This window comes from Neoarius graeffei, chromosome 13 (assembly GCF_027579695.1).
Source record: "Neoarius graeffei isolate fNeoGra1 chromosome 13, fNeoGra1.pri, whole genome shotgun sequence".
Taxonomy (NCBI): Eukaryota; Metazoa; Chordata; class Actinopteri; order Siluriformes; family Ariidae; genus Neoarius; species Neoarius graeffei.
The window spans coordinates 1,874,442-1,889,751 of NC_083581.1; the positions used below are offsets into that span (position 1 = coordinate 1,874,442).

The window sequence follows — 15,310 nt, forward strand, 5'->3', positions numbered from 1 at the left end:
TCATTCCATGATCCCTCCACAGGTCTTTCATCCCCCTTGCCCTGACACTACGGGCTACTACAACTTGAAGTATACCAACTAATTCATAAATGTACTAGTTATCACACCCACACATCATCCTTCCACACAACATACTAATAAAGGCATCACCACAATAAAAAATAGAACACAGCTGATCTTCAAGAAACAAAACATTCATTTTCATGCTACATGTCATGCTACATTTTGTCAAGATTAAGTTTCTAGCTTGAACAATAGATTGTTACCCAGAATGCACTTCATTCACAGTGATTGCATCTGCAACCTGTAGTTTTAAATTGAAAGCAAGGTTTCAGTTCTACACTCTGTTACATCTTACGATGATGCAAAGAACTGATGCCATTAAGGAATAAAACCCAACTGGCAAATGGAAAGACGTTTGGGTTCATGGTGTTTGCCTGGCTTCTAAAGTGCAAGGTCATGAACTGAACTGAGAACTACTGCAGGGGCTTCACTGCTCTAAACTAACAACAGAGAACTGGCTACAAACTAATCATGGCACAACTGAGAGCTACAGAACTGAACCGATGAGCTTTGTCTTACAGGGCAACTGTTTAACTTTGTGCTCGTCTGCACCACAGGCAACACAGCACTAGTAAAAAAAAATAGAACATGCACACAAAACATGTATTAGTGCAGCTTGGTATGAGAAAACAAAATCTTCAAAAGTATCGATGAATAAAGGTAAAATACTGTTGCTGTCTTCAAAAGGGATATAATATCAGTACAATTTTGCAAGATTCAACAATATAATATATACAAACCTATACAATTTACCAATATATACGTATCCAACTACAACCCCGATTCCAAAAAAGTTGGGACAAAATACAAATTGTAAATAAAAACGGAATGCAATGATGTGGAAGTTTCAAAATTCCATATTTTATTCAGAATAGAACATAGATGACATATCAAATGTTTAAACTGAGAAAATGTATCATTTAAAGAGAAAAATTAGGTGATTTTAAATTTCATGACAGCAACACATCTCAAAAAAGTTGGGACAAGGCCATGTTTCCCACTGTGAGACATCCCCTTTTCTCTTTACAACAGTCTGTAAACGTCTGGGGACTGAGGAGACAAGTTGCTCAAGTTTAGGGATAGGAATGTTAACCCATTCTTGTCTAATGTAGGATTCTAGTTGCTCAACTGTCTTAGGTCTTTTTTGTCGTATCTTCCGTTTTATGATGCGCCAAATGTTTTCTATGGGTGAAAGATCTGGACTGCAGGCTGGCCAGTTCAGTACCCGGACCCTTCTTCTACGCAGCCATGATGCTGTAATTGATGCAGTATGTGGTTTGGCATTGTCATGTTGGAAAATGCAAGGTCTTCCCTGAAAGAGACGTCGTCTGGATGGGAGCATATGTTGCTCTAGAACCTGGATATACCTTTCAGCATTGATGGTGTCTTTCCAGATGTGTAAGCTGCCCATGCCACACGCACTAATGCAACCCCATACCATCAGAGATGCAGGCTTCTGAACTGAGCGCCGATAACAACTCGGGTCATCCTTCTCCTCTTTAGTCCGAATGACACGGCGTCCCTGATTTCCATAAAGAACTTCAAATTTTGATTCGTCTGACCACAGAACAGTTTTCCACTTTGCCACAGTCCATTTTAAATGAGCCTTGGCCCAGAGAAGACGTCTGCGCTTCTGGATCGTGTTTAGATACGGCTTCTTCTTTGAACTATAGAGTTTTAGCTGGCGACGGCGGATGGCACGGTGAATTGTGTTCACAGATAATGTTCTCTGGAAATATTCCTGAGCCCATTTTGTGATTTCCAATACAGAAGCATGCCTGTATGTGATGCAGTGCCGTCTAAGGGCCCGAAGATCACGGGCACCCAGTATGGTTTTCCGGCCTTGACCCTTACGCACAGAGATTCTTCCAGATTCTCTGAATCTTTTGATGATATTATGCACTGTAGATGATGATATGTTCAAACTCTTTGCAATTTTACACTGTCGAACTCCTTTCTGATATTGCTCCACTATTTGTCGGCGCAGAATTAGGGGGATTGGTGATCCTCTTCCCATCTTTACTTCTGAGAGCCGCTGCCACTCCAAGATGCTCTTTTTATACCCAGTCATGTTAATGATCTATTGCCAATTGACCTAATGAGTTGCAGTTTGGTCCTCCAGCTGTTCCTTTTTTGTACCTTTAACTTTTCCAGCCTCTTATTGCCCCTGTCCCAACTTTTTTGAGATGTGTTGCTGTCATGAAATTTCAAATGAGCCAATATTTGGCATGAAATTTCAAAACGTCTCACTTTCGACATTTGATATGTTGTCTATGTTCTATTGTGAATACAATATCAGTTTTTGAGATTTGTAAATTATTGCATTCCGTTTTTATTTACAATTTGTACTTTGTCCCAACTTTTTTGGAATCGGGGTTGTATAACAGCGACCGTCTTCGTTTTTGTCCCCCTCGCGGACGCGCGATCTGTCGCTGTTGTTGTTGGAGTCACGCTGGCTGCCAGTTTTGCCGAGATACAACAAAATCGTCCTTGTTTTCTTGGTGTTTTTGTCGGACTCTTGCCCCGAAGAAACAATCCACTTCTTGGGAGCCATGTTTGTTGTGCCGCATTAAATTCTGGAAGATGCATGGCAGAAACTGCCGAACACTGCCGCGGTAGTTGTCGGGTCCTCCCGGCGGGTATTAAAAGTGATGAAATCTTACATTGGAAAATGGCAACTGCCCTTATTTGGTTGTCGTCGCCATTACGTAAATATTGCTCAACTTTGACGTGTAAAACGCCGTCAGGTTCGCGCGGCGCAGGTTTCAGTTTATTTATAGCGCCGCTAGTTTGCTAAACTGAGAACCATTGAATCCCGAGCCTGATTTTTTCATTCTGCAAAATTGCAGGTTGTTTAATTTTTCTTCTGCAATCTTGAAAATCATTCTGCAAAATGCAGACTGCAGACGGGTATTTCGAACACTGGCTCATGAGGAGAACAGGAAGGTGTCGTACCTGCTGGGCATTCGGCTTATGGACTCCCTCATCCTCCTGGAGGTAATCGGAGGCAGAGACAGAGTTCCACTTTCACCGGGAGTCGGAAATAACCTGACAAAACACAGGTGCCGAGAGGATTACACGCAAATACGGATGAGCTGTTTAAAAACGTCGTCCGTGTGAAAAATAAATAATTTTCTTCAATTAGTTAATTTATTATTCGTTTAAAAATTAGTTATTAAATATATGACGTAATAATTATCCAAAAAACAGTTATACTATTAAAAATGTACAATATTTACATCATTACTTCATTGATTTTTTTTTTTTTTTTATCTTATACAGCATCCTAAATACAATAAAAAGTCACATAATGAAGGCTGCAACTACTGAATATTTTTCAGATATTCTTTCGAACAGCAGCCCTGATATTTGATTATACTCAAAGAACGGTGGAGCTGAGGGTGTGGTGTCACTCACAGCAGCTGCCTGATGTTGCTCCAGTCCACACACATGGTGGGAACTTTGGTGCTGCAGTGCTCGTGGAATTTATATCCGCACGTCTGACAGCGGAAGCCGTTCAGGAGGAACTTCTGGCACATGTCGCAGTACGCCAACTTCAGAAACGTTTTCCTCGCCTCGAACACAAACATCACAACACAAAGATGGTCGTCAGCATCAAATTTTATACTTCAAACTTTACTGAGTAATCTGCGCAAACTCACAAAGTTGTGGGTGGTCAGAGGAACGTGATCTAGAACCTCCACCAGGAGCTCCTCTCCGATGAGTGACATCGAGTCCGTGTTCCAGTCCATACGAGACTTTTTACTGCAATTAGAGAAGAAAAATAAATAAATAAATAAATAAATAAATCTAAGGTTTGAGTAACATACATTGATTACAATAACCACAATATTACAATTTCTCCTTATGTGAGTTCTTGCAAAAAAATATTTTAGTGATTTGAAACATCTGAGGAAGGAAATGGTGTTAATTACTAAATTTGCCCATATAAATCACACACAGTAAAACTTTATAAAAGTGATATATACACCATCATAAACAGGTTTCCTAACAAACCACCAGAAATATGTTACTGCTGAATAAATACACAAATTTAAACCATTTGATGATTAAAAATAAGCAAAAACTTACAATAGTTAAAGTGCTAGTCTTACAAAAATGACATCATCCCTGGAAATTATACCTTTTAAAACTAGACATGTTAAACAGTTTACTGTCTGAATTGTATTTTAATACGAGACTGCAAACATGTTCTATTTAGCCGGTAAAGTTTGGCTCTTTGAGTCCGCCATTACACGAACGCGTTCCTGGTAAATCACTGTTAATTCAAAGGAAGTGACATCATATGCGCAACGCTTGAAAGTTCACGGCATTTCTGGCTTCACCTGGTTTGAAAAGTGTAGCACATTTTTAACTATTTTTTTTTATTCCAAAACAAAATTAAAACCAAAAGCATGCCTCCTCAGACACGTGTCGTTCAGGGCTGTTCAAGCGTAGACTATTTATTTATTTTTTTAAAAAGGGTGGAATTTCGATCCGTTATAGCCGAAAGTCAGCAGGACACTTCCGGAACAAACGGGTTCGATTTGTACGGACAGAGAGAGGTCACTTCAAGCCGACAGGACGGTTTGGTGTCTGCTCCATACATTTTGAAAAAGATAAATTTGAGAGGCAGATTGCCAGAGAAGGATCTGAGTGACGTCTGGTACGTGGAGACGTTCCTACGGTCTGGAAACAGAAGTCAGAAGCGCCGTCCCAAAGAGCTCACCGCCGCACAGGAAGGGTCGAGCTTGTGTTGAGCCTGGTGTTTGAATTGATTAGTTGTCCTTAGTCAGATCAATAACGTTCTAAAGTAGTCTCTACTAGGGGTGGGTATTGCCAAGGACCTCACGATACTTGAGTCACGATACGATACGCATCACGATACTTGAGTCACGATACGATATTGCGATATATTGCGATATTCTACATAGTTCACTGAAAAATGTAAACTGCATTATGCATCTTAAAACCCGAGTTGTATGTACATCAGATGACAGTGATAATTCATGAGACAAACTGAGTCAAAACAATGTAATTCAAATTATCCATGCCATTTTATTGCAACTATACAAGCGCAAGTTACAACATATTTGCAGGAACAACACACTGTCTGGAACACACTGAAAAGTGCAGTGTGCATCTTAGTCTCCCTGAGCACAATGCTGAAACAAAGTGCAGTGTGGGTCAGTGTCCACACACTGAAACTGAACTGAAACCTCAGTGAATCATGTTTCTTCTGAACTTAGAGTAAATACTCAAAATGAAATGCAGTGTCTCACACACACTAAAACTGAAAATGCAAAATAAAGTGCAGCTTCTTGCCTTTGGCCTTAAATGACAAAATTAAGTTCACAGTTACAGTAAGTCACACATCACTGAAGTAGACGGGAGGACTTTGGCGCTGTCCAGTGTAGTTTGCTTCGGGTCGGGTTTCGGTGGCTCCGGCTGAGCTAATATGTCGGGGTGGTGTCGTGCTAAGTAAGTTCGCAAGTTTGTTGTGTTACCTGAATATCTAATTGGAGCGAAACAGGTTTTGCAAAGTGCGTACTCTTTGTCCAGCTCACTGTTTTTTTTTCTCCTTTCCTTTGGAATCCAAAGTGCCTCCAAACATCTGCCTTAAAGTTCGGCGGCGTCTCTAGGTTTACGTTAACAGCCATGCTTGCTTGTTTTTTTTTCCTCACTGCAACCGCCGGGGAAAAAAGAGAAGACGAAGAGTGCCTTGCAGTGAGGTAGCGGCACAGCGACACCTTGCGGAGCGGAGGTGCGGAAGTCGTACTGGATTTACAACCCATCTGAAACATGATTTATTATTTGAAAAAAAATATCGATATTCAAATTTTGAGTATCGATATTGAATCAGAAGACAAAAGTATCGCGATATATCGCCGTATTGATATTTTTGCCCACCCCTAGTCTCTACGTGGCCAAATAGAAGACTTGGAGAGACGCCAGACAATTACTGATCTAAAAACAAACCGAATCACGCTCACTCCGAGTCGCTTCTTCATCCTTGTTGTCGTAAAGTTGTGCAGAGTGTTTCACAAAACAAGGCAGTGGCGTGTGTGACGTCACACATGCAGCGCCGCTGACCAATAAATCGCTGCGATCTAGCGGCAGGCAAGCTTTTAGTGATTTTTATTTATTTATCTATCAGTGAACTTTACAACCTTTTTGAGCAGATCACACACAGAAAACCCGGGATTTTATGATGTCATTTTCATAAGACTAGCGCGTTTAAAGATAAATAAATAAATAAATAAATAAACCTGTTCAATGATTGTTTAAAATAAAAAAAAGTGTTCAGTGAAACGTAATGTATTTAAAATTGTTTAATATTTTAATATTAACAAAAACATAAAAACTGCTTGATGATGCTTTAAAATAAAAATGATTAACTCTTCAATGATACTTTAAAGGGGGCATATGAAAACCCTCCACTTCTTGTGCGCACACACGTGTGTCTCAGGAGCCGACCGGCCCGCTCACTCTGAAACCAGACACACAGTCCGTTTCTTTTTTCTGCTTATTCCAGAAAACATGTGATTCAACAATCTGTTCGATTCAGCGCCACTTTCTACATCACAAGTGGAGCTCATTAGAATAATCCCGCCCCCTCATCTGAGGATCTCCACTCACGGCTTGAGAACTGCCTTTGGGGGTGAATATGCATGAGGAAAGTGCTACCTGATTGATCAGTGGAAGAGGGGGGTGGGGTGAACAAGGGGGGGTGGGGGGTCGCCTCACAGCAAGAAGGTTCTGGGTTCGAGCCCCATGGCCGGCGAGGGCCTTTCTGTGTGGAGTTTGCATGTTCTCCCCGTGTCCGCGTGGGTTTCCTCCGGGTGCTCCGGTTTCCCCCACAGTCCAAAGACATGCAGGTTAGGTTAACTGGTGACTCTAAATTGAGCGTAGGTGTGAATGTGAGTGTGAATGGTTGTCTGTGTCTATGTGTCAGCCCTGTGATGACCTGGCGACTTGTCCAGGGTGTACCCCGCCTTTCGCCCGTAGTCAGCTGGGATAGGCTCCAGCTCGCCTGCGACCCTGTAGAAGGATAAAGCGGCTAGAGATAATGAGATGAGATAATTGAGTATGAGTTTATCAGCATTTAAACATGAGATATTTGAGGAAGTGTCAGTGAATAAACGAGTGATTATAAAGTAATGATTTATACCTGTCGCTGCCGTGATAACAGCTCCTTTAACCCCGGCAGGATCTCGCTTTTCTTAATGATTTTATTTTCTCTCTCCTTTGGAAATGCTCATCACGTCTCTACTTTTGTACAGAACTCTTCCGAACAACTGTTCTCTCTAAATCTAACAGGAAATAATGTAACTTTGAAATAAAAATGTATAGAGTTAACGATACAGCATTATTCTTAACATTTCTGATCAATAGATCAAAGCATTCCAGTATAAATTATGAAAGAAAGCGAGAGCTGAGATACAGTGGTGCTTGAAAGTTTGTGAACCCTTTAGAATTTTCTATATTTCTGCATAAATATGACCTAAAACATCATCAGGTTTTCACACAAGTCCTAAAAGTAGATAAAGAGAACCCAGTTAAACAAATGAGACAAAATTATACTCGGTCATTTATTTATTGAGGAAAATGATCCAATATTACAGATCTGTGAGTGGCAAAAGTATGTGAACCTCTAGGATTAGCAGTTAATTTGAAGGTGAAATTAGAGTCAGGTGTTTTCAATCAATGGGATGACAATCAGGTGTGAGTGGGCACCCTGTTTTATTTAAAGAACAGGGATCTATCAAAGTCTGATCTTCACAACACATGCTTGTGGAAGTGTATCATGGCATGAACAAAGGAGATTTCTGAGGACCTCAGAAAAAGCGTTGTTGATGCTCATCAGGCTGGAAAAGGTTACAAAACCATCTCTAAAGAGTTTGGACTCCACCAATCCACAGTCAGACAGATTGTGTACAAATGGAGGAAATTCAAGACCATTGTTACCCTCCCCAGGAGTGGTCGACCAACAAAGATCACTCCAAGAGCAAGGCGTGTAATAGTCGGCGAGGTCACAAAGGACCCCAGGGTAACTTCTAAGCAACTGAAGGCCTCTCTCACATTGGCTAATGTTAATGTTCATGAGTCCACCATCAGGAGAACACTGAACAGCAATGGCATGCATGGCAGGGTTGCAAGGAGAAAGCCACTGCTCTCCAAAAAGAACATTGCTGCTCGTCTGCAGTTTGCTAAAGATCATGTGGACAAGCCAGAAGGCTATTGGAAAAATGTTTTGTGGACGGATGAGACCAAAATAGAACTTTTTGGTTTAAATAAGAAGCATTATGTTTGGAGAAAAGGAAAACACTGCATTCCAGCATAAGAACCTTATCCCATCTGTGAAACATGGTGGTGGTAGTATCATGGTTTGGGCCTGTTTTGCTGCATCTGGGCCAGGACGGCTTGCCATCATTGATGGAACAATGAATTATGAATTATACCAGCGAATTCTAAAGGAAAATGTCAGGACATCTGTCCATGAACTGAATCTCAAGAGAAGGTGGGTCATGCAGCAAGACAACGACCCTAAGCACACAAGTCGTTCTACCAAAGAATGGTTAAAGAAGAATAAAGTGAATGTTTTGGAATGGCCAAGTCAAAGTCCTGACCTTAATCCAATGGAAATGTTGTGGAAGGACCTGAAGCGAGCAGTTCATGTGAGGAAACCCACCAACATCCCAGAGTTGAAGCTGTTCTGTACGGAGGAACGGGCTAAAATTCCTCCAAGCCGGTGTGCAGGACTGATCAACAGTTACCGCAAACGTTTAGTTGCAGTTATTGCTGCACAAGGGGGTCACACCAGATACTGAAAGCAAAGGTTCACATACTTTTGCCACTCACAGATATGTAATATTGGATCATTTTCCTCAATAAATAAATGACCGAGTATAATATTTTTGTCTCATTTGTTTAACTGGGTTCTCTTTATCTACTTTTAGGACTTGTGTGAAAATCTGATGATGTTTTAGGTCATATTTATGCAGAAATATAGAACATTCTAAAGGGTTCACAAACTTTCAAGCACCACTGTATGCACACTGGGCCTTGTTTTACAAGCTGGATACAAAAGGATTTATACACGAATCGTACATACAAGAGTTTACACAAGATATTTGATGTTTGTGAAAATCCTGTAAATCCAGGTGTCGGAAGATTTAGTGTTCGCTTAATTATGAACCTGATCGTTATCAGTTTGCTGATGTAAATGGTGATTTTTCTGTGCATACTAAAAAGTTTGGTGTTCCACAAGGTTCTGTTGTAGGCCCACTACTTTTTTTCTTTATACACTGCAACTCTGCTATAACAAACTCCTCGGGGGGACGTCCAAACAGTTCGTTATAATGAAAAGTTCATGATACTGAAATGGAGCCACTTGTCACAACAAACACTCACATTATATGTGAAATTTCAGGCACATTCTCCTGATCACGCCTTTCTCCTTCCAAGTCACTCTCACAGTTCACTGACTGAGTTAAAGGATCACGAACGGAGGCAGTGATTGATTTCTTCATCTGTTATGGAAAAGATGGAGGTTACCGCTGTATTGCTCGTTGTGCATGTCCACACACTGACTCGCTCGATTTTCTAAATCTTCACCCATTCCTGTGTCACAAAATCACCAATGATGTCATTTGTGTCATGCCGCGGGGCTGGGGGGGGGGGGTGTATAAAAACACCACCGGTGCACTTTAACTAGTTAAACGGTATCAGCCGTCATTTCATCCTTTTATTGATCCTTTGATCTCCGCTCTGGATAATTGTTAGTGATCAACACCTGAGCGAGGCTCGTTACCCCTTTGTTTTATTGCGTTAACTTAACTCGTATCATTAACCCGACTGTAGACTTGATTACTGACTGACTGGGGGAAGAGGAACACATGGCTCAGTGTGTATGTAAGCAGGTGAACGACAGACGTAATTGCAGGAAGAGTGTTTATTTACAAAACAGGCAGGAAAATGGGTAATGGTCAAGCAAGGCACAAACGGAACGGCAGAGGCAAAGACGAAAGGCAGAGTCCAAATGCACAAAGTCAAAACCAGAAAGGCAATACACAGATACAAGGCTGGGTAATGTGAGACACTCGGTACAGCATGTATGCTTCAAGTCTGTGTGTTTACGGAGTCTTTATAAGCGTGTGCTGTGATTGCACTCTAATCCAGAACAGGTGCATGGTAATTAGTCCTAATGGCGCTGTGCACACGTCATCAGTAATCAGCTGCATCAGAAACACAAAATAAGCGTTTAGTGTCGTGAACATGTGCTAATGCGGCTACATCAGCGCCCTGACCTCCGGTGTCCTGCGTGGAGTTTGTAGACAGCACAGCACTCAGGCTGGAGTCCTCGAACCTTCAGTGCTTTGATAAGGCAGCTGTGGAGCGTCATACCGGGCCGCACATTCACCTGAACACAACACACACAAAACACATTTACAACACCAAATAAACAACTGTAACACACACACATCCTATTTGAGGGACACTACTTGGAAGGCTGCTCCATAACTCTGGGGTCCTGTTAGAGAAGGCTCCGCCCCCTGCTGTAGCCTTCACTATTTGAGGTACCAACAAATAACCTGCACCTTTTGATCCAATCTCTCTCTCTCTCATTACACGTAACTCCTGAGACCCCAGTGGTGCTGAACCTCTCTTGCTCTCAGACCTGCCTGATCCATCCGGATGTCCTACTTCTAGCTGAGGTTCTCATCACATCGCTCCTGTGGAGGACAGCCCCCATATGGACAGTCTAAAGACACACTTAGAAGACGCTCTGGACACTTATGGTTTTACCCTGATGGCTGAACAGTTTTACACTCAAGTCTCCATCAGTGAACAGTTTATAACTTCAACAAAACAGACTTCCTGTTAAACTGTAATGAATTTCCTGGTGACACAGTTATAGAAGTGAGTTATTTATAATCACGCTATCTGTTATCACTCAGATGGGGATGGGTTCTCTTTAGAGTCTGGTTCCTCTCAAGGTTTCTTCCTCGTGTCGTCTGAGGGAGTTTTTCCTCAACACCGTAACCTCAGGGGTACTCATTAGGGATAAATTTATTAATTCATATGTTTAAAGTAATATACTTCTGTGAAGCTGCTTTGTAACAGCGTCCGTAGTTAAAGCACTATACAAATAAACTGACTTTACTTGTACGAGTGCACCACTGCACACAACCGTATACCGCGAAAAACATTTCAAAACCCTAACACCCTGATAATTATGCTAAAAATTAAAGTCAGGGAGAGAGAGAGAGAGAGGTGTGGTGACTCACAACGGTGCGCTGCTGGTTGGGCAGGTACACTCGGATGGTGCTGCTGGCTTTTGAGTCGGGGATTTTGGAGTCATCTGAGGCGCGGCGCTGGTATGGGAAATCCTGCGCGGCGGTGGGGGAGATACACGGGCTCTCCAGCGCTGACTCCTTCATTCCCAAGCCGTTGCTGATGGTCTTCCAGGCTCCCTGGAGATGCTCCATTGGAACAAATGCTTACAAAATCTGTGGAGAAATTTCCACTGAGGTTCAAAATGGCTTTAAAACATTACCAACAGCGTCAATGATCAGAAATAACGAGTAGATTTTTATACATCATGTGTCAGGAGGCATGACGACCTGCAGTACACACATTTTCCTTCATACGGCATTTATTTATACATCAGACAAGTTAATTGAGTTTTTAATTAAGTAATTAAGCTCACAGCAGGATTTTCACCAACAGAACAAGAACTGTCATTATATATTATTTCAGCTTATAAAGAATTTAGTCATTAAAACAGCAAAACATGAGTTCACACCCTTCAATCTGTTGGCTGACTCTGAATCAGTGTCAAATTGATTCATCTGATTTGTTTTGAATCAGTTTTACCCCCTCATATTCTTTATTCTTCTTCTTTTGCCAACACCTTATTATTCCCCTGGCTGGGGGTCGGTGGCCATGATCCTGCCCAATCTTTTCCGGATCACAGCATGAACTTGAAGCTCGAGTTTTGCGGCCGGATGCCCTTCCTGACGCCAACCCCTTTTAGTCGCCTTTTACGACATGCAGAGGATATGCTGGGCCTATTCTCACCCGGAACCCATACGGGTAACCATTCACACTCACATTCACACCTACGGTCAATTTAGAGTCACCAGTTAACCTAACCTGCATGTCTTTGGACTGTGGGGGAAACCGGAGCACCCGGAGGAAACCCACGCGGACACGGGGAGAACATGCAAACTCCACACAGAAAGGCCCTCGCCGGCCACGGGGCTCGAACCCGGACCTTCTTGCTGTGGGGTGACGGCGCCAACCACTACACCACTGTGCCGCCCCTTTTACCCCTCATATATTTAATTAAAAATATTCTTCCATTCCTTTGTCAAAAATACAGCAATGGAAAAATGCAACTCGAAACAAATTTAAGTCACTTGCGAGCTGAAATCACTAAATTGCACCGAGCATGGAGAACACAGAACCAGAAAAACGTGTTACGCATCAAATCTGGCGTTTATGTTCCCTCAAGCTCCAAAACACACTGCATTTGTACAGCTCGTTGAAAGGGGGAAAAAAAGACAAGCTGTGACCCAAAGCACACAACATGTCCGATTCCCTTCCTGCAGCGAGTGGATTAAGAACCGAATCGTTTTCTCACTAGAGTTCACCTGGGATCAGATGGAGACCACATCACTCACAGACCAGAGTTTGATCTGGCCCGCCTAAAGAACCACGCTGATGGGCTGAACACGGTGTGTGTGTGTGTGTGTGTGTGTGTGTGTGTGTGTGTGTGTGTGTGTGTGAGAACACATAAGCAGCCTGAACACACAAGTCACTGATGAATGTGTCATTTCATTGTTCGATCAGTTTCATTTCCAGGATGAATCTCTTTCCGAGTTCATTCGTCTTCCACTTTATGTGATGAAGCAAGAGGTGTTCAAACACTGTAACTGGTGTTACATGTGCAAACAACAGTACACAGACTTCCATTACACCTCTCCTGGATATACAGAGCACTACACACTAAACAGCTTTACTACGGTAAACTCTACGGAGTGAGCGAACACAGCGAACAGGAAGTCATTCAGGATTCGGCTCCGAGCTGAAAACGGCAGCGCGTACCTGAAGGTAAACGCGAGCTAAATATCCACAACAAAGTGGATAAATAAATAAAAATAACTTGAATCTGACCATTCTGTATTCATCATGCTTGACCAATCAGTCATCAGCACTGCTTCTAGCCCCGCCCACACGCCTGTTCTGATAAGATGGTCAGATCATGGGTACTGAGTTACAGCACAAAAATAAACATGTTAAAGTATTAGAACAGGAATAAATCACCAGTTACACACCACTGTGAAATAGGGTTCTATTCACAATTACTTCATTAGATTGATTAATTGTTTGATTGATTAATTGAACAAACATGCCTGTGATCTAAATAACAAGTTAATACAGCCATAAATATATCGAGAGGGGTTAATTAATTGTGAAATATAAATATTAATCTAAATATATGTTCCTTAAAATAAAAAATGACAACAGTAAGAAAGAAAAAAATAAAGTGACTGCTTTTGTGAAAAGGAGTGATCAAATATTTGATAAGTTCAGCATTATTTATTAAATTATTTCACAATGCTTTGACGCAAAGCTGTTGCTGCATTTATCATCAATATGCATGTTTATTTATTAATTTAAATAAAATGCCACTCTTTAAAAATCCATAAGCATAATTTAACACACACAGAGAACAGCGACCACTTGATCCACCCCGTTTAGTGTTTTAAACGAGTGTCGAACACAGAACACCAACACGGAACAACAATCAAAATGAGGAAGTGGAACCAGAAGTAAAAACTTTCACATGATTAGTTTATCAGTGATGGGTTCTGTCTGCACTCAGCGCCTCCAATTTAACCCAAACGACTTATTTTATTAAATCAATCAATTCATTTAATGGCTTTTTCATATATTTAAAATGTAGCTCAAAGTGCTTTGGTGGGAGGATAGGATAAAAAATAATAATAATTTAAAAAATGTAAAAATAAAAAGAAAATGCAGTAAAAAAAAAAAAAGAGGCCAAAAAAAATTATAAAAAGTACAACAATAAAGTTAAAAAAGGAAAATGTTACATTAAATATTTACAAATATAAAATTAATTAAAATTACATTTTTTCTGTAACTGTAAAGCAACCTTGGATGTGAGAAAGACACTATAAGATTAAATTATTATTATTATTTATTATTAATTATATAAAAAGGTGCATCAGCAAAAATCATTCAAATCACAAATACTAATCAAATCCTGAAGTAAAACGTTTTTTGATGATGCTGGGGAAATATGACCAAAAATATCACATCAAAACACTCAATGTGAAACCTGTGATAATCTCTGTTTATCTTGTTTACTCAGGCCTGGGCCATAACACGGGAAGGATATACATTACATAGATGAGTGTTTTACTGGGAAATAAAGTACTTCATATGTAAAATATGAGTCAATCACAAATCTGAGTGACATATTTAATTAAATAATATTCTCATCTCATCTCATTATCTGTAGCCGCTTTATCCTGTTCTATTGTCTGGCTTTTTTCGTGGTCTGTCAGACATATTCCATTCAGCTAGCGTGATACTGAACGAGTTGAAGATGAGTCGCTGAATGGAATATATCTGACAGACCACGAAAAAAAGCCAGACAATATTATTATCTACTCTTTTCCAGTTTTTCAATGTCCATTGGTATGTTTTTCTCTTGTAAACAGAGAGGAAGCGTCAGGGCTTTCTAGACCTTCAGAGAAGCCCAAACATAACAGCATTTCAAATGTTATATTTAATTTCCTTCATTCTTTCATCATTTCATTATAATTATTCTCTTCTAATTTGGCCTCATTTTCTATCCAATGTGCTTCAGAAATGAAAGGGTTAGGGTCCTGAAAACATTAAAATCGAGTTATCCAGTGAGATTGTTTTGTTTGTTGTCTCGAGGCTGAGAAGAGTTTAGAGCTGCTCACTCACTGGTCAGGACTTCATTACCGGGACAGAAGACCATGGCAGTGTATGTTTATGTAGGAAGTGACAGATGAATTAACCAATCAGATTTTGATTTATAGTGGGCGGGACCATACATGCATTATCCTCAGCCTTCTCAAAGGCCAACGCGAGTTTAACCGCGAGTCGGCGCAGCAATGAAGTCACCTTCCAGCCAGTGTAGCGTTCATCAGTAGTGTTAGCAAATGCTAATAAAGCAGTCAGT

The 15,310-nt window shown here is 40.9% G+C and overlaps 1 protein-coding gene across 2 annotated transcripts in view; it reads right to left on the bottom strand.

Annotated features, from left to right (window-relative positions):
* The window catches only part of raf1a (Raf-1 proto-oncogene, serine/threonine kinase a), a 35,804-nt gene that overhangs the window by 16,791 nt on the left and 3,703 nt on the right, over positions 1 to 15,310 (bottom strand). For both annotated transcript variants that reach the window (XM_060937087.1, XM_060937086.1), the window contains exons 2-6: positions 11,355 to 11,576; positions 10,374 to 10,486; positions 3,726 to 3,828; positions 3,481 to 3,638; positions 3,019 to 3,111 (exon numbers count right to left, since the gene is read on the bottom strand). In XM_060937087.1, coding sequence (XP_060793070.1) covers positions 3,019 to 3,111; positions 3,481 to 3,638; positions 3,726 to 3,828; positions 10,374 to 10,486; positions 11,355 to 11,555 — 668 coding nt within the window. In that variant the 5' untranslated portion in view covers positions 11,556 to 11,576. The remainder of the gene's footprint in view (positions 1 to 3,018; positions 3,112 to 3,480; positions 3,639 to 3,725; positions 3,829 to 10,373; positions 10,487 to 11,354; positions 11,577 to 15,310) is intronic.